Source organism: Lathamus discolor, chromosome 7, assembly GCF_037157495.1.
Source record: "Lathamus discolor isolate bLatDis1 chromosome 7, bLatDis1.hap1, whole genome shotgun sequence".
NCBI classification, from domain to species: domain Eukaryota; kingdom Metazoa; phylum Chordata; class Aves; order Psittaciformes; family Psittacidae; genus Lathamus; species Lathamus discolor.
In genome coordinates, this window is record NC_088890.1 from 11,184,239 (window position 1) to 11,208,013 (window position 23,775).

Genomic DNA, 23,775 nt, shown 5'->3' on the forward strand with positions numbered 1-23,775 from the left:
GGCCTTGTTTAGATCACTGCAAATCAGAACAGGATTTACATCCCCTTCCCCCCCATCCCCCTCACTGAAATAAAAAGTGTGATTTTGAGTGATTTTTGGAGGGAAAGAAAATCCACAGAAAGCCTTTTACAGCTGCTCAATGTTTCAGGAAAGTGAATCCAGATGCACCTGAGATAAATCTCATTTACCTGATTTTGAACCTAACGTACCACTCAAATTAATGAAGCTCTTAAGTCATGTAGTTGCTTTTGAAAATTTCACTTACTGATCAGTTCCAGATTTTCCAAAGTATTTATTTTCATGTATTTCAAAACCTGTTGTTATGATGCTTTTATTATGACTCAGCATTCCTTTGGTCTACTTGACATAAATATACAATAGTACAAATTATAGGGTAAATCTTTACCTTACTTAAAAGAAAACTTAGTCTTTTGTTGTTTTCATACCAGTAGAAAACAGGGTCATCATGTGCTCAGGAATAAGGGTGGACAGATAACTGAAGCAGAGACATGGGAAGACATTCATGGGCTTTACTAAGTGGAAGCACTGTGCCACAGCAGTGAGTGGGGAGGCAGCAGGGACCCGCTGCCTGCTGAATCGCATCCCTGATCTGACTCTTACTGACAGCCAACAGCAGCTGAGGTCTCCAAAGGGAAATGGCTGAAAGAAAAACAGGGTAAGAATCAGGTGAAGGAGAAAAGGTTGGTAGAGAAAACAGGTAGCTGTGAAGTTAAATACAAATTAAGGCTTTTAGTGTAATCTCTTGAGATCTCACGATGACCAAGGCTGCAGAGGATTTGCCCTTGAACAGGCAAGTTCAAGGTGTGGGGCAGGGTGAGACCAGGGTAGGGCTGACTGAAGAGCAGATGTACGGAAGAGAGGGTGGATACAAGCTCTCAACTGTAAGAAACTGCAATAGTTGGAACGAACAGAAAAGGAGAAGATAAAAAGGTGGATGGTTCAGGGGAAACAGAAAACATTCCCTTCTGTGTGACACTGCAAAGAAATGTTACCTAGGGGGGTTGGCAGCAGTAGGTAGTATCTTCTTTTGCCGGTATTTTAAGGTCTCTGTGTTAACAGCATTTGATATCCCCAGCGCAGGCACTCCGGGTTTTCCTGAACAAAGTTCAATGGTAGCACGTTCACCTGCCCTTCAGCCTTGTGCTTTCTATAGCTGCTGGGGCTGCAGCAGTTGTGCTCTCAGCACGGTGAGCATGGGAAGACAAATTCCAGTTGCAGCAGAAATTCATGGCATTCGATTCGGTTGTGGCAACAGGGTCACAGTGTAACAAACAGCTACTCCTGGTGTGTTGGGTGAATTGTGAAACGGCTCCTTCCAGCACTGGTCCCAGGTGCCTGTGTGCTTTTCCACCATGATTTGCCCTCTGTGCATGTGTCCATCACGATGCTTTCCAGGATGGTGAGGTGTTTAGGAGATATGCTCCAAGTGAACCCTGTTTCCATACAGGGTGCATTGGCAGTACTGCAGTAGTCCCAGCTGCTTATCCCACTTTATTTCAGGAGTTTCGTTGCAGTGGTTTGTCCTCAGTCTTATTTTCAAAGTTGCCAGCACAAAGCAAATGGAGTTACCTGATTTGGACAAAAAGATGCTCTTTTTATCACTTAGATCCCACCTGGCCAGTGGCAATAGGGCAAGTTTATGCCCTTCTCACTGGATCTCCGCTGACCTGTTTCCAGTTTTAACCCATTTGTGAAACCAGTGGTTCAAACTGTTGGCCTTTTCTATTCATAACCTTCTTTTAGTAGCTAAATGAGCATATATTCAGGAGGCAGGGCTGGAGGGCAGACCATAGGTCTATGAAAGCATCAGTGTATTTGTGCACTTTATTCCAAGACCATGACTAATATTAGTCTTGGTTCATGGGTGAAAATATCCTCTCTCAATCCAATAGGATATTATGACTTTGGTGAGGAAATGAAAAGTGAATTTAGCTGGAATACTGCATACCACATTTGAGTGAGCTGTTTACTCTTCAGGGGACTGAAATATTTTATTATTGGGCAACCAAGTGGAAGTAACACTGCAGAAGTTTAGTTGGGTATGAAATATCTACTCTTACACAGCATTTCTAAACTGTTAGTCAAATGAAAGATAACAGTGGGTTTTCCCCTACTGTTTTTAAAGTGGTCAATCTCAGTCTCTGATTCTCAGCAAACCAGGGATGTTATTTTGTCTTCAGTGAGTAGCAGATGCAAATACATCTTGAAGGCAATTAGAGTAGTTTTATTTTTGCTTACAATGAACTGCAAGCACAAAATGGGCAGCCCAAGGTTGAAGGTTATTTGCTAAGATTATATGCCACATGTGATTCATCTCTGGCCCACTTCTTTTGATTTTATTAGCAAAACTTTAAATTTCCAGGGGATCTCTACAGTATTCTCAGGGGTCAGATGACAGGGCTGAAAATACTTCTCACTGGTGGCTGTGTGCGCAGAATACACTGTGTTAACTAGGCACTGTTCAGGTAACCTGCATCCCTCTCCTGGAGTCCCAGCAACATCAGCTACCCTGACATACACTGCACATCAGCACATCCTGGAGAAGTGCATGGCAGGCCATTTCCTCCTGCTGTTCTTCAACAGCATTGCTCTAAACAGATAACAAACGACATAAAGCCCCCAGACAGGTCTGCAGGGAACAAAAGGCCTGTTATTTCCCCAGTGGAAAGGAACATGTTAAACACTGCTTTCCTTCCCATACCCCCCAGCTGCTGTTGATGATTGCTGATCAAACTCAGGAGTGCTGCTTTGTTCTCCTTCTCAGTGTCCTTTACTCTGGAAAAGCAGAGTGAATCTTCACTGCAAAGGAGATCTCAGTTTTAATTCAGCATGCCTGCTGTAATAATAAAGGCAGTTTTAAGGATAGATAGCATATAGACAAGATTATAGTTATTGCTCTGAAGCTCTTCTGGAGAAGAGGAGGAAATTTCCCATTGACATTAAAAACAAATACAGGAGAAGGTGACAGATAAATGCTTCCACTATGGTACTTCTCCATGATCAAGACACTTGCCTAATCCCAACATCTAATTGTCATATGATTAAAAATGTATTTGATCTCATGAATATATAAAAGATTGTGTGTAGCAGCATAAAGTACTTGATTTAAATGCATAATTAATAGCTTCATTTAGCTTTATATTGAAATGCAAGATCAACAAGGCATGTATCCAAGAGATGTACTGAAGTTTTTGCACCAAAGCAGCTTATTAGTGAAACTGTGCTGATAACTTTTTCACTTTTAGACAGTTATCTGAAGGGGAAAAAGAAGTCTGAAGCTATCTGTAAGTTTGGGGGGGGGGGTGGAATCTTTGATATATTTGAGAAGCCAGTGAGATAAAAACTTCAAACAATCCCAAAGCACATCCATTACTTTAACGATTAACTTTTACTTACCAAGAAGGTACTTGGGATGTAAAAACATTTTAAAAGTTGCCACTGACAGTGGTCATAGAGCATAGAAAAATCTGTGCTTGCTGATTAGTATTTAGCATAAGTGTAACTCAGGAGAAACCCACCCTGCCTGTGGCTCGTGTGCAGTCTCTGGAGAACTTCATGGGTTCAGAAAAGACAACGTACAAAGCTTCTGTAAATTATGCCTTTATATTATACCCAGTGCACACATAGAAACACCACCACTTTCTGAGTTCTGCACTCTGACCATATTAATTCCATAAAATATCTAGAGTACTGGTTAATTTTAAGCCTGTAAAAAATACAGTTCAGTAGTGGAGCCAAATGTAATACTTTTTGTTAGTTTTAACCATCTTGATTTCTACTTTTGAAGGAATATTAATCCAATTCACTTTTTCTTTTTTAACGTATATTCCAGGATTCAACTGTTTTATTTCAGTTTGGTAGCACTGAGTTGTTTCCCTTGTCCTCACTGATTGTAATGACAGCTAAATGTCAGCTTCATTTTTATCTTAGCTCAGAATATAAACAGAAAAGTGTACAAAAGGAAGATGTTTTGTTACACACTTCTGGAATGATTTTTGATGTGTACCTTATGCCAAACAGTTTTGATTCTGCATGTGATTTAGAGCCCAAAAGCCATACAGATACATATGTCTGATTAAACTATTTTCAGCATTTTGCATCTAGTGTAGAGGAAACACTGCCATTAAAATAAATGCATACAAAAACCAATTGGAACTTTGTTGAAATGTAATTCCATCAAGAAAAAACCCCCACAATATTTTTATATAACATTTTGGATATATTTGATGTCAAAACATGATCACCAGTCAAACCAGTGACAGCTAAACCCAGTACATTGTTGTGACTTCTAAAATAAAAAACCAGAACAAAACTAAATTTATTATAGCTCTGCCTTCATTCAACACCATGTGTTGGTGATTTAAACACAACAAAACTCTAGTATTCTTCAAAAGTGTCTACTAAATAGAATAAAAAGAATAAGAGAACAATTAACATTTAGTCTGTTACATTAAAAAATTGGATGTACATATTCCTATTGCCTGTTAGCTTGACCTAAGCTTTTCTCAACTACTACAAAAATAAGAATAAAAAAAGAAAACCCATTGTTCAAAGTCAAAAACATTCAAATCAGTTGATACAACATTACAGTACAGTCAACTAACATCATTCAAGGTCTCATTTTCTCAGTGTATGAGTCCTTAGACCAGTGTTACAAACCTAGTTCAATGCATTTTCCAAACTGTATGTTAGCGTTGCAAGATACTGTACTCTACTGATGGCTTCGGAGGAATGGGGTTGTGCTACTTTTGGATCACAGGGTAACCCCAGCCTCTCATTAATTGTATTCAGCACTGTAGTTAGACCAGCATTAAGTTTAGCACAATAACTAAAAAAGAAAAGGAGGAAAAAGAAAGGAAACCAGGATTGGAAGCCAGGTGAAACTGCCATTTGTGTCAGACAATTGCGATACGCTATACTAAAAAATCCTGAAATATCCACCTGTCCTCACTGCTCTGCCACGAACTAGCAAAGTCAAAAATACAAAAGTCTTCAACTTCTCGTTTTTGCAGAATAAAGCAAAAAAGTCTTTGTGCTCCTTACTACCAGAAGCAAAATATCCTCTGAGTTACCACATGTAATAGCTTCTGGATGTGTCGACTTGGGTTGGCTTGGTCTCTGCAGAACCATCCTTGTCTTTTTCACTGTCGCCTTCCCAGAGATTAATAAGTGGAGGGTAGAGCTCATTCAGGGGGATTGAAGAGGTCTTTTGCATATATTTTTTCAATGAGTGGTGGTAGTTTTTTCTCTTAAATCGTTTTGCAATATAAACAGAAATGGAGGCGAGGCTGATGACAGCAAACATGGACCCCATTACTGCTGCGAGGGCAGTGCTGGTCTCTTGGTCTGAAATATCTAGCGCAAAAGCTGCGTTTTTTGTTGTAACATTAACACAGGATTTCTGTGTTTGCTGATGGATGTTTGACACAGTTAGACACACTTCATAATCTGTAGATGGTTGTAAATGTGTGAGGTTATATTCATGTACATCAACTGGGACCCTAGCAGTGTATGTGATGTGAGGGTTGTCAATCTTCATAGTGGCTGATGACCACTTTAAATTGGAAGTCATGACGTTGGAATTAACTTTCCAAGAAACTAAGATGGAATGCGATTCTGCTTGCTTGACAAAGATTTTCAGAACCTGGGTACCATCCAGAAGTGTTCCGTTCACCCGGATAGTAGCGACCCTCGTGTCAGCCCCTTCTATGTTTTGGGCAACGCAGGTGTATCTCCCGGAGTCTTCAACCTGGATGTTAGAGATTTCCAAGGTGCCTTCACTGCTCAGCTTGTATTTGTCAGACAGACTTTCGACAGTTACTTTATTGCCGAGAGGAGTGACCCAGTAAATTTCTGGCTCAGGTTCCGCCATGGCCCGACAGTCTAAAAACACTGTCATGCCAATGTCCAAGTTTAAGTGATTTGGAAAGGTCTCATGAGAGATCATTGGAAGACATTGTTCATTTGAATCCTGTATTAACACTTCCTTCACCTGCTGCCCTCTGTATTCTGGGGGCATAGCACAAAACATGGATAGAGGTTCCATGAAACGGATATTGGTTTTGTTTGAGTTGATCCAGTGAATGACACAGTCGCACCTGAGCGGGTTACTGTGGATACTGATCTCACGCAGGTTTGGAAGGGATTCCACTGTCTTTTGGTAGACTGCATTCAAGGCATTGTTGTTCAGCATCAAGCTTTCCAGGGCAGGAACGTTGCGAAATGCCAAACGATGTATGTAAGACAGCTTTGGATTGTTGGTGGCTTCAAGCTTTGTAAGTTCAGGCAAGTTGTCAAGTGCGTACCTATCAACAGAAACAAGCTCTCCCATGTTATTGATTCCAAGCTCTTTCAATCTGAGCATGTTCTTAAAATCACCTTCCTGAATTTTATGAATCGGATTTTTGTTGAGATCCAGGAATTTTAAATTTGGGACTTTCTCAAGTGCAAGCTGAGGAACTTTTACCAATTTGTTGTCATAGAAGGAAAGACTTTCAAGACTATCCAAGCCTACCAAGGCATTGCCAGGAATGTCTGTGAGATACATACCTGCCAAAACTAAACTCCTTAAATTTGAGAGTGGTTTGAAATTCATATCTAGTATTCCAATCACTGGATTTTCTCCAATCATGAGAATCTCAAGGTTAGGAGTAGAATCAAACCAACGGCTGTCAATAACCTTTAATTTGTTGGAGTTGAGATGTAATCTCAAAAGGTTCTTCAGGCCAGAGAATGCGTTTGCAGAAATGCTGCTGATCTGGTTGTGATTTATATATAGCTCCTGAAGATTGCAAAGGTCTTGCAAGCAGTAGTCAGTCATCTCCGTTATCTGGTTTTCCTCCAGGTGCAAAGTAGTAAGTTGACTGAGATTCGAGAGCCCCACATCTCTGATACTTGTGAAGTTATTTTGTGAAAAATCCAGTTCTGTTAAATTAAACAGCTGTTGGAGTTCATCTGTGGTCTTTGCAATGTTGTTGCTTTGTAGGAGAAGGACTTGAGTGTCACTGGAAAGATTGCTGGGTATTTTTGTTAACCGAAGGTCATTGCAGTCAACTGTTGTGGCTTCCCTGTACGTCGACTGTGGTGTAAACCATGGCCTGATTTCACATACACAAAGCTGTGGACATTCGTTACTCTGCATGGAAGACTCAGCTAATGAATTCATTAGCAATTCTAGCACCAACTGGCAAACAGTTAAAGCAACTCTAACCTTCGCCATGCTGGTCAGTGAGTGAGTTCAGTTCGCCAGCCCCTTTAAACAGCAAGAGATTGAGAGGGTAATTGGTTTTCAGGCAGCAAATGTAAAGCTTAACGTGAAAGGCTTGGACATCCGGAAGGTGAAAAGATTGTTTTGTGAGTTTAGAGAAGACAAGAAATAGTCTTGGGGACTTTCAGCTGCTCCTCTGTGTTCCAGAATCTTCTGCAAATCAGTGTCTGAAGATGTTCCTGAAAACAGATCAGGGTATATGTTATGGTCATGTCACGTACGGTTTATGTATTATTTAATGTCTTCTTCCTTTAAAGAAAAATATCTGAAAACAATCATTATTACCACATTTGTCTCTCTTACAAAAATCCTGACCTGGTGTGGTTAAGTTATGTAGGGTTTGGAACTATCTTCTACTTGGGATTCACATGAGAAAACTCTCATCTCAAGTGAATGACTGTAACAATGTATGCAATGAGCTGAAAAGAAAACTTTTGGGTATCTTTCAATTCTACTCTGCCATATTTGTTTGAATGGCATGAGAAATGCTAAAGATGGAGGATACGCTGGTGACTGCAGCCTAGGTCTCAAAGGACTGCTCAGAGCATCATCCTGATGGGAGGCAGGGTGCCAGAGCTGTCTCAAGGCTCAGATTTCATGTGAGTGGAATTAAGTAAGGCTCAGGAAGATGTTGGCTTATAAGTTTCAAGCTAAATACATACAAACTTTGCCAAAATTCATCCGAGTTAATCAAATCAGTTCCAAATAACAGCTTAGATTTAATCCAGCTAAGCACCAAACAATAACAGTGAATTTGATTAAATTAATGTACTGTCCTTATTTTAGCTTTGTCCTTCATTGTGCATCATGTGAATTGTTCACCACAACTCATATCATTTTAACCTGAAGTTATTCATGCAAGTGTAACTCAACAGTTGTCCAGTGTCCGAAAATCTGTTGTGTCATGGGTCTTTAAACGTGGATTCAGTCTAAGCTCTCATCACAGAATGGTTTGTGTTGGAAGGGACCTCAAAGCTTGTCCAGTTCCAACCCCCTGCCACAAGCGGAGACACTTTCCCCTAGAGCAAGTTCCTCCAAACTCCATCCAGCCCGGCCTTGAGCACTGCCAGGGATGGGGCAGCCACAGCTTCTCTGGGCACCCTGTGCCAGTGCCTCAGCACTCTCACAGGGAGGAACTGCCTAATGCCTAATCCAAATCTCCCCTCTGTCAGGTTAAAGCCATTCCCCCTTGCCCTGTCCCTACATGCCCTTGTACAAAGTCCCTCCAGGTTTCTTGTAGGCCCCCTTTAGGTACTGGAAGGATTTTCTTGGTAAGATCTTTCTAGTTATCACTTTGTTGAAAAAATAAGCTCCAGGAAACAGTTTTTATCTGCAAACCAATCTATTACTGCTGCTGTAAAAAGCATTTTTTGAGAGTTTGTGTATGTGTGAAATGTGCAATTCAGGCCTGTGCTGTTAAGTACAGGGACTGCCTCTTCCTTCCATTCAGAAGTATGTTGTTTTGGTGGTGGCAATGCTGAATGAACTGATTCTCTCCAGCCATTGCCCATGGTGGTGATTTCACATGCCTGTTTTTCTCTTGGCTCGTTGTGCACATCAGTATTGGCAGATAAAGTACACCTTTGCAGTATCTGACAGTGAAGGTTAAGCAGATTAGTGAACGTGTCCAACAAGCTTTGAATTAAATACAAAGTGTTCACTAGCAAGGCATGTGACGAATCTGAACAAGGCTTTAAAAAGCAGACCCGTTGAAATTCGAGGTGACACCACAAAGCTCATGCTCTAATGATTGTATCTTTTTCAATTAGAAAGCAGGGAGGCCTCAACCTAGTCAAAGCCTACCAAAGATATCACTATATAAAATAATAAAACTAAATACAGGTTTTAAGCAAAGTTTCAAAATAGTCATGTGCATAGTGGTGACAGGAATGCTATCTTCCGATGTTTTTACTTCAAAATCTAATCAGCATATTAAATAATGAAATTACAGTATTTTAGTTCAGAGTAGGATATAATAAGTATATATGTGTTATAAGTAGAACACAATAGTGTTTTTATTTTGGCATGTTGTTATCTGTTCTGTGGTTGTATTTTGGAGGAAGGGAAACAGGAATGTTGGCCAGAAAGCACTTGACCCTGTTGAGTTAGGTACTCGCTCTGGTAACTGACACATGAATGAGAGCTGAGAAGAGTGTGCTGGAGGCAGAATAAGCAGATGCAGAACAAACATTCCTTCTCAAATCACTTTCAGCTGATGGAAAAATTAAATAAGACATAAGTGCATTAAAGAAATAAATCCTAACGGCACCGTAATAGTGAGGAGTATATTAACATAGAGCGATGGGGAGGCTGGGATAAACAGCTATGGTGACTTCAGTGGATGCTTCTCTCAGTGAGAAGATATTTGTAGCTGACCCAAACTAGACAGTTCTGGGGATACTGGAGATCTGAAGTTTAACTGATGTAATTCCAGATATTCGGAATTACAGCATTTGCCAGTTAATAATGCAGGTAGGGGTCTCATGCCATAACAGTTTTAGACCAGTTCTGGAGGTGCCATAAGCTGCTGTCACTTGGGGGCTCTTCCTTGCACAGGGAGATGTCTCTGGTCCTGTTGTGCAGCTTGGCTCAGAAAGGAGCAGCACCATGAAGGGCAGCAGATGCCACTACCAGAGGCAATACTGCTTCTAATGTTCATGCCTTTGGGTACCTCCTGTAACTTTTTTCTAAGCAGATGAAGAGAAAGAAGTCCGTGCCTTATAAGGGTATGGGCCCTGATGGTGGTTTGGTACTGATTCTGATTTCCATGAGGAATCATGTAATGCTTTAAAATTGAAACTGCCAAAAAAAGACTTCAAAGCTTCTTTAAAATATGTCAGAGCTCATCTCGATTTTGAAAAAAAAATCTAATTCGATCCTTCCTTTGTTGAATACTTGCATCTTCTTACTTGGACATCTCATCCAATTGGTCATTGCTCATCCTTGGTAAGAAGGCATTTCTGGTTTTATTGAATAGAGTTCTGGGGTTGTGATCACTAGGAACATACAATTTGACAAGTTAGTAGTGATTCTTTCTCTTCTCTGGTTATTTTCTGCTGCAAATGGATTTAATTTTCTTTAACTGGAAAAATGTTCTTTAGAAATGACTTCCACATTTACTGTCTCCAATCTCCCCCAGCCCAGGGCAGCTTGGATGAAGCTACAAGTGAAAATCCAGTGTAATCAAAAAGTAAATGCCCATGTCCATTTTAGTGCTGTGCTTATGTGAACAGCAGCCCAGAGGTCACAGCTGGAGGGCAAACCTGAGTCATGGACTTTTGCTTTGGCTACTGCTTATGCTATAAAACCCCATCCATCTCCTTGATAAGAGCTAGAGAGGGGCAGCCGCTGTTAGTGACAGTGCACTGCGGTTTTACAGAACTAAGTGGCTGTTTTGCTCTGCTCTTTGTATCTATGTATGATATGCTTGACCATCTCAGCACTCACGTTTGCAAGAAGCAGCTGCCAGCTCTCCGCCTCTGCTGAGTGGTCACCAACAGCCATCCCTTCACCCCTGGATGTCTTCCCAGCTCTCCAGTTGGCAGGACTGGCCCCAGACACCTTAGTGTCCAAAGGAGTAAAAGAGCACAATGTTTTTCACCATGTTTCTCAAATGTTAGACTCCTCAGGTTCTGAAGCCCTGTCTGGAATTATAATCACATCTTTCCTTGTGAGAACTAGACCAGAGATGTATGTGGCAATCTTTATTTTCTTTGTGGATAAGCTGGAGGACAACCAGATTTTGAAAACAAAATCTGTGACATTATGTGATTCCCAGTGAATAATCACCAAACCCATGTGGATAAACAGGGAATGGCTTCTGGGAAAGCTCCCAGCTCTCACTGGAATCAGAGAGTCTGAATTGAGAATTTGAGTGTTACTGTGTGCCCCTTTCCTGCTTGGCATCTCAGCCTTTCACCCAGTGAGGTCCTTTTGTATTGTTTTATTATATCTAAAATGACTACCGTATGTCCCTGGTAGCCAAGTGCAGACCAAGTGAAAGACAAGACAGGGGAATCAGTTCAGAAGATTTTGGCTTTTGAAGGCCAGGGAGTTGTTTCTTATAGAAACACAAGTACCAGAGCAGGGGCAGAGCAGTAGCTCCAGGCTTTTTGGATTAGGGGAGTATATCAGACCTCAAAACCTCCCTTAGAACACAGTCATATCACAAAACACTTTTGTCTTCTGACAGTGGTATTCAATATGGGTCAGAACACTGCTGGCAGTCCTTTTGGTTCTGTGTGAGAAACTTCTTTTAAAAACACCGGGTGAGGAAACTTCCCCTAAACAGTAAGGGGTGGCAGGGAGGAAGAGATAAGGACAGCTTTTAGCATTCTCTGCCTTCCCTCTGATTCATTAAATTCATATTTGCTAGTATACCAAACCACAACACCACTCACAGCAGCTGTTAACTTGACACCACCAGAAATAATGGTTAATTTAATGCAAGAGATATGGAGGGAATTATTTACTAGTTGCTAAATAAATGCATTTTCCATGGGACTTCTCAGTACCCAGTGCATAAAGAAACCACATTTCTGTCAGTGAGCAAACCCACAGCAGATGTCTGGGATCTTGGCTTGTTTGTGTTTCTTGTGTGCAGGGAATATGAGCACCTTTCCTGCGCCTCCCACCCTGGAAATGCAGGGGGGAGGTTTGTGTAAGGTTTCCCTTTCCAGCTAGGTTGTGAAAAACTGCATAATATTGAGAATTTGTTTGGCCCAAGAAATCGTAATGGTGGGTATTTGGTTATGGAGCAGGAGATGCTTCGTATCAGCTTGCCTGTGGGGTGGAAGGAGGTGTGCGCTGGCAGCACAACTGCCTGCCTGCAACACACCTCTCCTGCTGAGGGCTGGCAAGACTTAGTCTGGTCGTTCAGGTGCTCCAAAGAAAAAGTACATTTAAGCCCACAGTGCAGTAAGAGAAGAATATGAAGGGACAATAGTGAAATAGTGTTCATGAAAAGCATTCACAGTTAACTTGCCAACTAGACAAGAAATAGATATTCAACATTTTTTTCTTGGTAATAGGAAGACAAAGTGTTGTCACTTCCTTGACAGCTTCCTTGTCACTATTAACAATTGCTGAAAAAGAAACAATAGTTTGCACATGGATACTTGGACGTCTGTTTTGAAACAGCAATGCTGCCACAGAAAATCTTCTCTCCCTACAGTTAAGTGGTTCATTCTTGCAAAATTTCTTTCATGTTGCAAGCAGCATCAGCACAGATTTTGGTTGGCAGCCGTATGTACTAGATGTGCCCAGGTAAAAGTTTGGGGGATCGAACACATGAAGAAAACTACCTCAAGCTAAACCAAGCAATTTATTTTGTACTTGCTGTGAGCCAGAAGCACACACTGATCCACAGAACTTACCCATCTCTCCACAGAAATATTTGCATATACTGAGCCTAAGTAATGTAGCTAGTCTTTTGGAAAATTATCTGTTGTGCTAATGTTCTGCTAATGACTTGTGCAGCTTTCTTGTTTTCCCGTCATCATCATTTGTGAAACTACTGCCATATAAACATCCTCTGTCATCAGTCAGTTCAGGAAAACTTACCCTGATTCAGGTGGGTCATTAGGAAAACACACATTATACAGCCCAGCCACTCTGCCCAGGGATCTACTGTAGTGACAGACTATTACTGCCAAAGCATAAGGAGGGGTGAAGCTTCAGCTGGAACAGAGTGATCAAGAAAACCAAATTCAGACTGGGATCAATACAAAGTGTTCCTCCATAGTCAGGGAAAGGAGGAGCTTGTTTAGATAGGGGGTACTGAAAGAGGTTGGCTTGGTTGATCTGGCAAAAAGCTAGCTGGAAGAACTGCTTACTCTGGAAGTGATGCTGGAGATGAATTGGCCTGTAATGAGCTCAGACTGAGTTCATTAGTCAGTTAAGACAGTTTGACAAGTTTAAGGAAAGGTTGCTGTGTGTATGTTGGAGGTAAAAAGTGTCTTGCTTTACTTTTGAGTCTCAGTAAGGCCTTTGTAGTTCTATATCCACCCATCTTCTTTAGAGAGAAACTAAGCCATTGATGTCAGACTGAAGGTGAACGATAACCTCTGATAGTGTCCTTTAGGAGAGAGAAGGGTATTGAAATACCACAACGCAAATACGTACATGCACCCACTAAATCACACAAGCAAACACAACACAAAACCTGGTATAAAATGCTGTGTTACTAAGATCAAGGCTTCCTCCAGTGAAGAGCATCAGTGACCTTGTACAGTATCGAGAAAGGCAGGACTTGGACTTTGAGTCCATTTAGAGAAATATTGAGGAATTGTGCTTGATAGTAAGCCTTTTGTATTGAGGTTTTTAAAGTCTCTGATGTCATCAGGATATAAGATATTTACAAGCCTGAATTGCGTAAAATACAGAAAATTCAGGCTGAAAATGATGTGAGTCAGTTGAAAGAGCGTATCGAAATCTGAAATTGGGAGCTTGTTATTAAAAGAAAAGAGAAAAACAAGGGCCTATAGGACATATAATAATGCTATAAAGCTTCAAAACACATCCTCAGGGATTTATAATATTTAAGCTTTGGAGGTTTTTTCCGTGCAAATAACACCTACTTTTTGTTCTTGTCTGTATACACATTCCATCAAAATAAATTCAGTGTTTAATTTTAGGGAAAGCTCTGGTGGGAATGTGATTTGCTGTATTTCAAGCCAACCTTAGCATGCTTTATCTGTGTTCTTTTGAAAAATACTACTCTTATCTCCACAGACGAAATTCAAAGAGCATCCTATTCATAATGCCTGTGCTGCAGGAACAGCATATTACATCTTAAAAATTTGCAATTTATTGGGATTTATTCTTAAGACTTGCATCTGATACAGTGGTTTTCATTAAAATATTAAAGTATGTTTGCAGGAGAGAGAAGAATTATTTTCATTCAGACACTGATCTCGAGTACAAGAGGCTAGATACCACGCAGAGTACGGTTACTGTGTATTGATGGCCCATCAAATCAACCATGGAATTGCAATCCAGCTTCTGTCATCTGTTTGAAAATCTTTTACAAATTACCATTAACAAGTCATATTAGAAACATCAGGAATAATAAGTGCTTTCTAAACAGTGGGTTGTCAAATTATATAGTCTATTTAAATGTAAACCTTTTACAAGCCTTGAAAACCCGAAAGGCAAGGTATGTTTGTACAGTAGTAATAGTCTTACACGGTAAACCCAACTTATTATCTGCTTTCTTAACTATGTTTATTTTCATAGAATAGATTAATCTTGGGACAATATGGGCTGGTTCTTTCAGTGTCCATGACTTTAGTTTTCGTGTCCTGCTACACAGGGTTTGTCCCTCTTCAGTGCAGAGGCACTACTAAAGCTTTTCTTTCATTCAGTGGAGAAAAATCACATCTGTGATCATTATTCTCATTCTATGTAATTACCAGATAGAATTATTTGACTAGATCAGCTTTCCTGACAGCCAACCAAGTAACTTCCACTGTCGGGTTAAAAGCCAGTTTCATGAGACCTTCCTTGCAGCTCTTCCCTTCTGCAACCAACTGCATCTGGATAGGCGAGAGACCTCTGGGCCCATCTTTTCATTTCCACCTGTACATGCTGTTATGCATTCACAGCCTTCAGTATATTTTAAATGTGAGGGAGAATTTAAACCTAATTGGTTTCAGCTTGTACAGTGTCTAAAATCTATACTAAAATAATAACTAATTTTTGAAGACCTATTCCAACTATTTTTTTTGCATTTAGTCTGTCTGCTGGCTGAAGAATGAAAGAGGACCAAGACTAAAGAAATACTGCTTCATCTTCTAATCATATTTAAAGAACAGAAATGGAATTCAGTCTTGGCATGCTTGGGAACTTAGAATCACATGGAGGGATTCAAACATCTTCTTACCCATGGGGGCACCCACCTCATGAGGATTTCATACAAGAACAACTCAAATAGTAAGAAACAGATTATCTATCAAAATCAGTGCAGCTTAAATGACAAGGGGTGGGGTGGGGGGGAAGAGAAATAGCTCTGAAAGAGGAACAAGGGCATTAAGACTGTGTTGGATTTTGAGTAGAATCTTCTTTTTGTTTTTTGATTACTCTTGAGAGCCCAGGCAGCTTTGCCAGTGGACATGAACTATTAATAATAATGAAGTAAGGAGCAAATGAAACATTTTTAACCACAAGAAATATGGATGCCAGAACTCCACAGGATTTTAATGAAACAACAGAAAATCCTCTTCCTCTCTTTTTGCTGACTGCCTTTCTGGCAGTGTGATTATTTTGCTTCCTACACAGTTCTAGATCAAACTCCAGTTTTATGAGTCATTCAGGATCCCCCACAGTTGGGATAGACCCCGGTGTGTAAGAAGTTGTTACTACCAGAACGGATGCCAAAACATTCTGTGCAAGAGATGGTAACCAATAAATAAAAAATTAAATGAGTCAGCATCTCAGTATGTATTTATAAAGGCAGCATAATAGCACTGGCTATAGGAAATACATAGGACTTGTTATTAAAAAATGTATGTACATCTGTGTGTGTATGGATATGTAATAAGCCAGCCAGTTGTTTATCTTCAAGCAAGAAAAGAGAGTTCTTTTCTGGTCCTTGTTACAACTCTACTTTAATAATTCCTTTTCCTGTGGCTGTACTCTGTGTTTTCCATTATTAGTGAATAAGTACTAAACAGTGTTTTACTGTTAGCCTACAACTACCTGTAGTTGTAGCCTACAAAAACCTGTGCAGTTAATGCATGTAGCATGCTTATACAGATCTTCAGCCCTTAGCATAAGAGAGTCTTACTGAGTTTTTTTTCTAGGAGTTACAGGCTTGCACGATCCAATTATTTCTGAGCTACATTCACATGTAAATGTTAATAAAATCATATATTGAATTGACTGATACAGACACACCTTACTGTTCACTCAAGGCTGTGAATGTACCAACAATAATGTAAATGCATTTATCGTGGGAAGTGCTAGGATCTAACAGAAAGTCTGTTAGCATCAAGACAAAGATTTGGAACTCAACCAAGTTGAGACAGGATAGAAGTAATTCCATTAAGTGGCCAGAGAGTTGGGTTTGGTACTGCTCTGACCTAAGGCTTTACTCTTATCTAAGAAAAAAGTTACTTTCTCTCCATTAGGTTTTGGGTATTATGTGACCTCACCAGCCTTTTTCACAAGTTTTTCTGCACTTTTGAATGGGCTTCTATGGGAAGTTTTGTAATCGTTCTGAAGACCTCCTCCTTCCACTCACAACTGATAACCCATTACACTGGGCTGAGAAAATACATACTTTATGGAGTATGTTTTCCATCACTATTTCATTCTAAAACCGTTTTAGTGTTGTGTGGAACGTGGAGCAGGTCAGCTGCATGTCAGCAGGAAAGGAAGGCTTGTTCAGCTGAGAATGGTGAAAATGTTGGTAGCCCGTATTTAGCTATTTCTCTTTATCTCAAGTATCACCTACATTTTGAAACTTTGTTTCATGCAGAAGACAGATCACAATCCTGCTTTGCAAAGTTCATGAGATGAAGAGAAAAAGAGGAAATCCATCATGTTTAATGTATTTGTATGTTTAAGAACAGACCTATAAACTGTCCTCTGACTTTAGTCCTCAGTCTTGTCATGGCAAAGTCAGCAGTTTTTCCACAGATGGGTTTATTTCATAAGTGCTTACAAAACACACAAGTCCCAAAATTGCTGCCTATTGCAGAACACATAGGAGACGTTCTTTCTCTCACAATTGATGTTTCCTAGATAAAGTCTTTACCTAATGACGATGATTCTTTTGGAGACAGCGATGTTTAATTTGTACATACTAGACTTGTTTCACTTGAAGGAGGCAGAAAGATAAAGGAAAACCTATTTGTCACTGGATTTATAAAGAACACTTATGCCTTATACTATGATAAAACCATTTTAAAGACCTGTTTTCAAGCAGCTATTTAAAAACTTCTTTTGCAACTGGTTCACTTAACTGATGGTTCATCTATGGATAAAACAAGTTACTTTTGCCCATTATGAGCAGGGGATCCTTGTAATTATCAATATTTACTCAATTTCTGTTAGAATGATGGATCATCTGTAATTTGAAAATTTAGCAAAGCCAATCAGTAGTTCATCTGCATCCTCGTAATTACATGCAGCACATTAGCAAGGTATGCATTTACCAGGTATTTTTGGACTTGCTTAATCAAATAAATTATATGATGCGTGAAATAACAGAAAATATGGGATTCATTACATCGATGATAAATACTTTCAAATTACAAAAAGACAATCCAAGCTTTGAGTCATATTCTATAAAAAAAACCCAACAGACCACCAAAGCACAACATAAAATGCTGTTTTACCAGATTTTGAGCAAGCTCAGTAATGCTCTCCAAAAACCTTCCATGTGGTTCTCAGAAGTTACTTGATTCATCACTGTGGTGCTGGCCAAACCCTGAAAACTACAGAAAATCTGGGCTTAGTCCAAGTGGACCAAGTTTTTGGACCACATGGAGACAGGGGGGGTTTGACTGCCCAGGGAGCTGAGTAGAAGCTGAGGTGCCCTCTGCAGAGCTCGTCCTGCTGCTGCAGCTGGGGGTTAGTGAGGAGTTTAGTGTGAATCCAGTCTTTGCATACAGACAGACTCTAAAGATCACATTTTTCTTGATGACTGAAGTTACATCAACTGTACAAAAAGTTGTTATAAATCCAATAACATTATGCGTGGAGGAGCATGTGATACATCAGACTCCAGACATCCTGCTTCTCTACAAAAGCAACTCCTTAGAGATGATGCAAGTGACTCCCAGCTGATGATGCTGGTCCCAAAAGTGGGGAAACTTCCCTGCTGGTGGTCCCTGGGAAATGGGGCTGTGCTGTCCCACCGGGACACAGACAGGGCAGTGGTAAACCCCACTGTAGGCCTGTTCCTGGAGCATCATGCATAAAGAGCAGCACACACCCTGACACCAGCCTAGGGTTTTGCTGCCTTCTGACATAAGAAGAGCCCTCTCCGCACATTGCCCATCCCTGCCTCCTCCCCTGCCTCATGGGACATGACTGGATGCAGGCGAGGGGCTGCACCTCACTTCACCATTGGTGGGAACAGCTTGCTGCCACCCTGGCATTCAGTAACACTGGAGCAACCAGAAAAGGGCAAACCCTGCCAGATACCTTGTGGGGGGCTTGGCTTCAAAAAGCGGTTGGGACTCCTGCTCTAATAAAAGGTGATGGATGGATAAATTGCTGGAATCATCGGTTTGTTAAATTAAATACCTGGAAACGAGATGCTGACAATCTCTAGAATTTCTAAACAAAACCCATGAGCAATCCTTGCCTCCAGTGTTAAATGGACCCCTTCAGTTTGTGAAGTGGCCAGGGAAAATACTGCCCTGTATTACCACAGAGGACTAAAGGGCAGTAGCTTAGGTGAGAGAATTACACAGCAAGACCGCGGTACCCAATAAAATAAGGGAAAAAGCTGTTTCTCTATGGCACTTTTATAACTCCTGTGCATTCTCAGTACAGCATCCTGTTAAATATTTCAAGGCTGTTACTTACAATTGCTTTGCCCTGCTGTTCTCTAAGTTAAGAAGAAAAAAGCAGTAGGTATCCGCTCCATCTCAGACTTGACCTTTAGAAACTGTGGTCCATGTGAAAACCAGGCCCTGTTCTTTTGATAATTCAGCCAGCTGGAAGTCAAGAAAATGCTGGTTTGTATCACCAGATGAAGATCTTATGAATTAAAAGGTGAAGTTATAAAAACATTTTGCAGTAGAATTTAAGAGCAGAGTCTAATTCTGTTCCCAGTGATGCCAAAGACTTCTGCTGCCTTCAACAGGAGGAGAATTAGGCCAATCCAAAATAGGCCAATCCAGTATTTTCCTTCAGTGCCATATGCAGAAAAATGAAAGCATCTAAATAGCAAAACGAATTTGAATAAAGTTGCAGGGCTTTAAGCAGCAAGGAGTAAGAGAATGTGGTTTACTAGGACTTTAATCTAGGTGCCTCTTAAACCTGCATGGAAGCGTGTTCTGTTCCTGACCTTAGGAAGTCCATTAGCACAGGGCTTAATTACTCAGCTACAGGAAAAGAATGAGACTGGGGAAGTCACTGACCAAACTCAAGCACAACCTCAGTAGACTTGTTTCTTACCAAAGGACTACTTTGATTTCTCTTTGCAGAATTTAAGTACTCCAGCTCTTAGAGAAACACTATTATTTGCTGTGTTTATGACATACCAACAAAACCAGTTTCTAAGCCAGCTCCATGATTTTCTTTACTCTTGCCCATCTTTCCTCCTTTAGTGGGTATGTGTTAATTGGAGAGACAAAACAAGAGTATGGGAATACTTTTCAGTGTTCTTTCTTGGATTTGTGCAGGTGCTTCTGACGGAGCAGGCGTGGTGGGGACTGGCTCTGCTCTCCGGGAACCCAACAGGCATTGCCAACCTGCCTAACACAACCAGGAGAAAAACTAGCTTGACTCCAAAGTTCTGTTTTGTGGAGACCTTGCTGTGCTGAGAGTTATTTCTAAGATGTGGTTTGTATTTGCCACAGTGTTTAAGGCCTGACCCTGCTAATAACTTAAATGCTCTTGACTGAAGCTTGGAATTTATGGTTCCTGGGAGCATCATGCATCTCCCACAGTGGTATTTCCAACTGGGAGAAGATGCAAAAATCAGCTGTCGTGAGGCTGAAATGCGGGTTCCCTGTTAATCAGCATTATATAAACAGATAGGAGGAGAAATGGATTTATGTGCTTCCAAAAACTTTACACAGATTTTCTTCAGTCCTGAGTCTACAAAATGTCTGCCAGGAAAAAATCTGGAGCTTGGCAGGATGAAGCCTCACACGTGTATTGTTCGTGTAACTATGGTAACCTACAAATGCCACCAGTGTTTCTATTTCATACACAAATGAGGGGACAGCTGTGGAGCCCACATGTCTGCCAGTGGAATAATCTATGGGAGCTAGGATGACTTGGTCAGAAAATTACAACTCATTTATATTAATCAGGGCTTTAAAGAACAGCCTCCTCCGTAGTTACGAAGTGAGAAGGAAAAGAAAGTGATTTTTGTTTCTGAAAACGTTTGGCTCTTCAGCGAGTGTTTTCAGCACCTTGATACTTTGCTGGTTGAAAAAAATAAAGTGTAAGAGACGCTGCCAACAGCCAGTACTCTTCTAGAAACATCACTGAACTTTTCTATGCTTTTGTCTTCTGCTGATGCCTGATCTGACTCTGAGCCTGACACAAAGCCCAGCCTGGGACCAGGCATGCTCCAAGGCGTTTGCCTGGGGAAGCAGCAGTTCCAAGGGAGGCAGAAATAACGTGGCACAGGGCTCTCGCCCATCTACCAAAATGAAAAAACCTTATTGACTCATTCAGATCATTAACAGAAATTAAAACTTCAGAACAATTCATACAAGAAATTAAATAATAATATTGTTTAAATAAACTACTTATTGTTGGGGATGAGATAAACTCCAACAAAAAAATCCATACGCACAATAATGCAAACAAATTACGTTTTCAGTACACGTTACACTATACAAGCTGCAGTACCAGTAATACTTGACTGGGTTACAACTCATCCCAAATGCTTTAAGTGTCCCTAGAAACAAATCAGGAGGAGCTGATAGCAGCAGCCTGCTGATAGACAGATGCAGTAGGAATACAGCAGGAATACAGCACGCTGAGCCGCAAAAGTTTTCCCTGGCTTCTGCAGTGCCACGCTACTGTGTAGAAGTGAAACAAAAGGCTGCAGCATCACCTCCGCGTGGGTTGCCGCCGCACCGCATCCCAGCGGCAGTTCGGATTTCCTCAAGTACCGAGGGGTACTTTATGATAAGGCGATAAAAGCTTTAACTAACGCCAGGCTTTAAGTGATTGTGTTTTCTCCACGAGTTGGAATCAAAAGGCTGGCTTTAAAGCAGGGCTCTTCTAGCATCCAAGCTTAATCTGTGCCTACGCCATCGTCTGAACCCTGGTACATCAGACTGAGCAGAAGTTTGTTTTTGCAGTGTGATGCTCTCAGCATTATTCACGTCAATAAAGGGGTTCCATAGTTAAACATTAAAAAGTTTTATTTTTTTATACAACTTGATGCAAAGACCTATTGCCTTTAATAATCGGTATTAATCATGTCTGTTCTAGGTAAATGGAAATTACTTGTTAGTTGTCACAGTAACTGGTCTATTTAAGTCCAAAATGCCTACTAGGATGTATGATTTTATAGGGACTACATACAGTTCTATTCAGAGAACTTTTTACCTGTCGAGGCACAAGTTAAACCATGTCCCTAGCACAGCCCAACTTCACCAGTTTTGGGCTGCTGCAGTGCTGAGGGAGCAAGACACCTGGAGGCTGCCTGCCCAGGGACCCCAGCGGGGAAGAGGCTGCTGCCTGGTCTGGGGGGCTCCTTGCGCTGGTTTCTCTCTCTTGCTGTGTCTGTCTTAATTTAAAGTACAACTTGCAAGACTTCTGGGCATACTTTGGTGTGGCCTTTGGCCAGTGGTTGGGGCTGGTGCAGCATGTGACTCCAGTCCCTCGAAGCCTCTGTGATACTACCTCACCTACATCTTAACTATTCTCCAGAAGGGTTCACAGTCTTGTTCAGAAATGCCAACTCTGATTTACAGGGATCCTTTAAGTCTGCGAGAAAAAGGCTTAAAGGTTCACAAACTAGTTTTCATTGAGGAGATTCATTACTGGGAACTATCACGCAGCTCCAGGACAGGAAGACAGGCACCCTGTGCATGAGCCGCTGCCTCTGGACAACGTTATTTTCTACTTTCGGTGGGATTCTGTTACTTTTCATTCCGTCGCCTGGTGGGAAAACCGCGCCGAACCAGCACTGAATGACTTGGGGAGGAGGTGACATGGCAGGCCGACATCTGCCGCTCTCTCCCGGTGGGACGGAGCGGGCACGCTGCGCTCCCCCTTCTCTCACAGGCTTGACGAGCCCCCGCCGCTCAGCCCCCCCCTCACCCGACAGCGGAGCCCCCCAAGGGGCCGCTCTGGGTGCCCGTCGTCCGCTCCGCTCCTGCGCAGGGAGAGCGTTTGGACCGCAGCCGCGCAGCGCTTCTCCCGGCGAGCGGCTCCCCGAAGCGCGGTCCCGGCCCCGCCGTGCCGCGCTGGGGGACGCAGGTGCGAAGCCGCCGCTCCGCGGACAACGACCCCGGCCCTCGGGGGACGGTGGCGGGGCCGCGGAGCTCACACTGCGCCTTTGTGCCGCTTTCTTAAGAGCCATTGTTCCTCTGAAGACTCCTTGTCTTCCAGACCCCGCCGGGTGAATGGAGGCGGCGAGACATCTGCCGCCGCCCGCCCCCATCTGCCCGCGGGGCCGAGTCCGGGAGCCGCCGGCCCCACCGCGCAGCCGGCCGGGCCCCCCGCAGGTACGGGGCCGCCACCGGGACACCGAGCGGCAGAGCTGGCCGGGGAACGGCAACCGGCGCTGCAGCCCGGCCGTTCCGCGGTCCCGCCGTCCCCCGGGGTGCGAGTGAAGCGGCCCCAGCCCCGGCGCGGTACGAAATCGCCACCCGCAACGGGAAACCCCGGTGCCCGCTGGAACTTCCCCGCCAGCGGCCGGGACAGCCAGCTGCCGGGGGGGCGCGGTCGGTGCCGCAAACTTTGCTCCCTTACGGCTCCGTGGCCAGGCCCCCGGGGATCGGCACCACCGCACCGCCCCGGAGCGAAGCGCCCCAGGGCCCGGCTCCTTCCCCCGAGCGCTGCCGAGGCACTTACCAGCGGCCGCGGATCGCTGCCCGAGCACCCGCTTCTCTTCCCCCGGGGCTGCCCGCGGGGGGCGGCACATCCGCCGCTGCCGCGGTCCCGCCGCGCCGGGCTGCGGAGCTAGGCAGCTCGGAAACGGGGCGGAGGGAGGCGGGATTCCTCCTTCCTTCCTCCCCTCCCTTCTCTCCTGGCTCCCCGGGAAGGCGGAGCGGTGCGGATGGCCGCGGTGCCGGTACCCGCTCTGTGCCGCCGCCGGCGCGCACCTGGGTAGGCGCCGCGGGTCAGCTGACGGGCTGCGCTCCCATTGGCCGGGCGGCACCATCTGCGCGGGGCGGAGCGCGGGGCCACGCCCCCGCGGAGGGCGGCGCAGGTGCCGCGGTGCGGGTGCCGCGCTGCTGTGGGGCCATCGTTAGGTTTCGGAGTTAACAGCTCCTGAAGAGCATCGGCGGGTGAGTACCAGCCCCTTCCAGCGGCTGTTCAGAGTTCTGCACACAGGGTGTGGGGTGAGCAGTACATACACTGCAGGCCGTTTTGGCTGACCTAATGAGGAGAGATGTCACTATCATGGTCCATAACACAGCATCCTGAGGCACAGTGTGGACCCATTGGGCAATGCTGCCTGGTCACTTCCCACCAGCCTTTTGAATCCTGTTTCTAATTTTGTACAGACTTCACTAGAAGTGACACTGTGGATTGAGGTGTCATGCCAAAGTACTGTGTGTTGCAGTGGCATCCCAGGGCCCCAACACTTGGGCGTCTGGCCTTTGTCGAGGGGC

The 23,775-nt window shown here is 43.0% G+C and overlaps 1 protein-coding gene and 1 long non-coding RNA gene across 2 annotated transcripts; both read right to left on the bottom strand.

Moving 5' to 3' along the window:
• Nucleotides 1-265: 265 nt before the first annotated feature.
• Nucleotides 266-4,121, bottom strand: LOC136018063 (uncharacterized). Its single transcript, XR_010614209.1, has 2 exons — nt 1,014-4,121; nt 266-660 (listed from the first exon to the last, which is right to left on the bottom strand). It is a non-coding gene; the product is annotated as an uncharacterized LOC136018063 (long non-coding RNA).
• Nucleotides 4,122-4,219: 98 nt separating this feature from the next.
• On the bottom strand, nt 4,220-23,252 carry LRRN1 (leucine rich repeat neuronal 1). Its single transcript, XM_065686902.1, has 2 exons — nt 23,012-23,252; nt 4,220-7,467 (listed from the first exon to the last, which is right to left on the bottom strand). The coding sequence occupies exon 2, from the start codon at nt 7,238-7,240 to the stop codon at nt 5,090-5,092; it is 2,151 nt and encodes a 716-aa protein (XP_065542974.1). The 5' UTR covers nt 7,241-7,467; nt 23,012-23,252; the 3' UTR covers nt 4,220-5,089.
• Between the last annotated feature and the right edge of the window lie 523 nt (nt 23,253-23,775).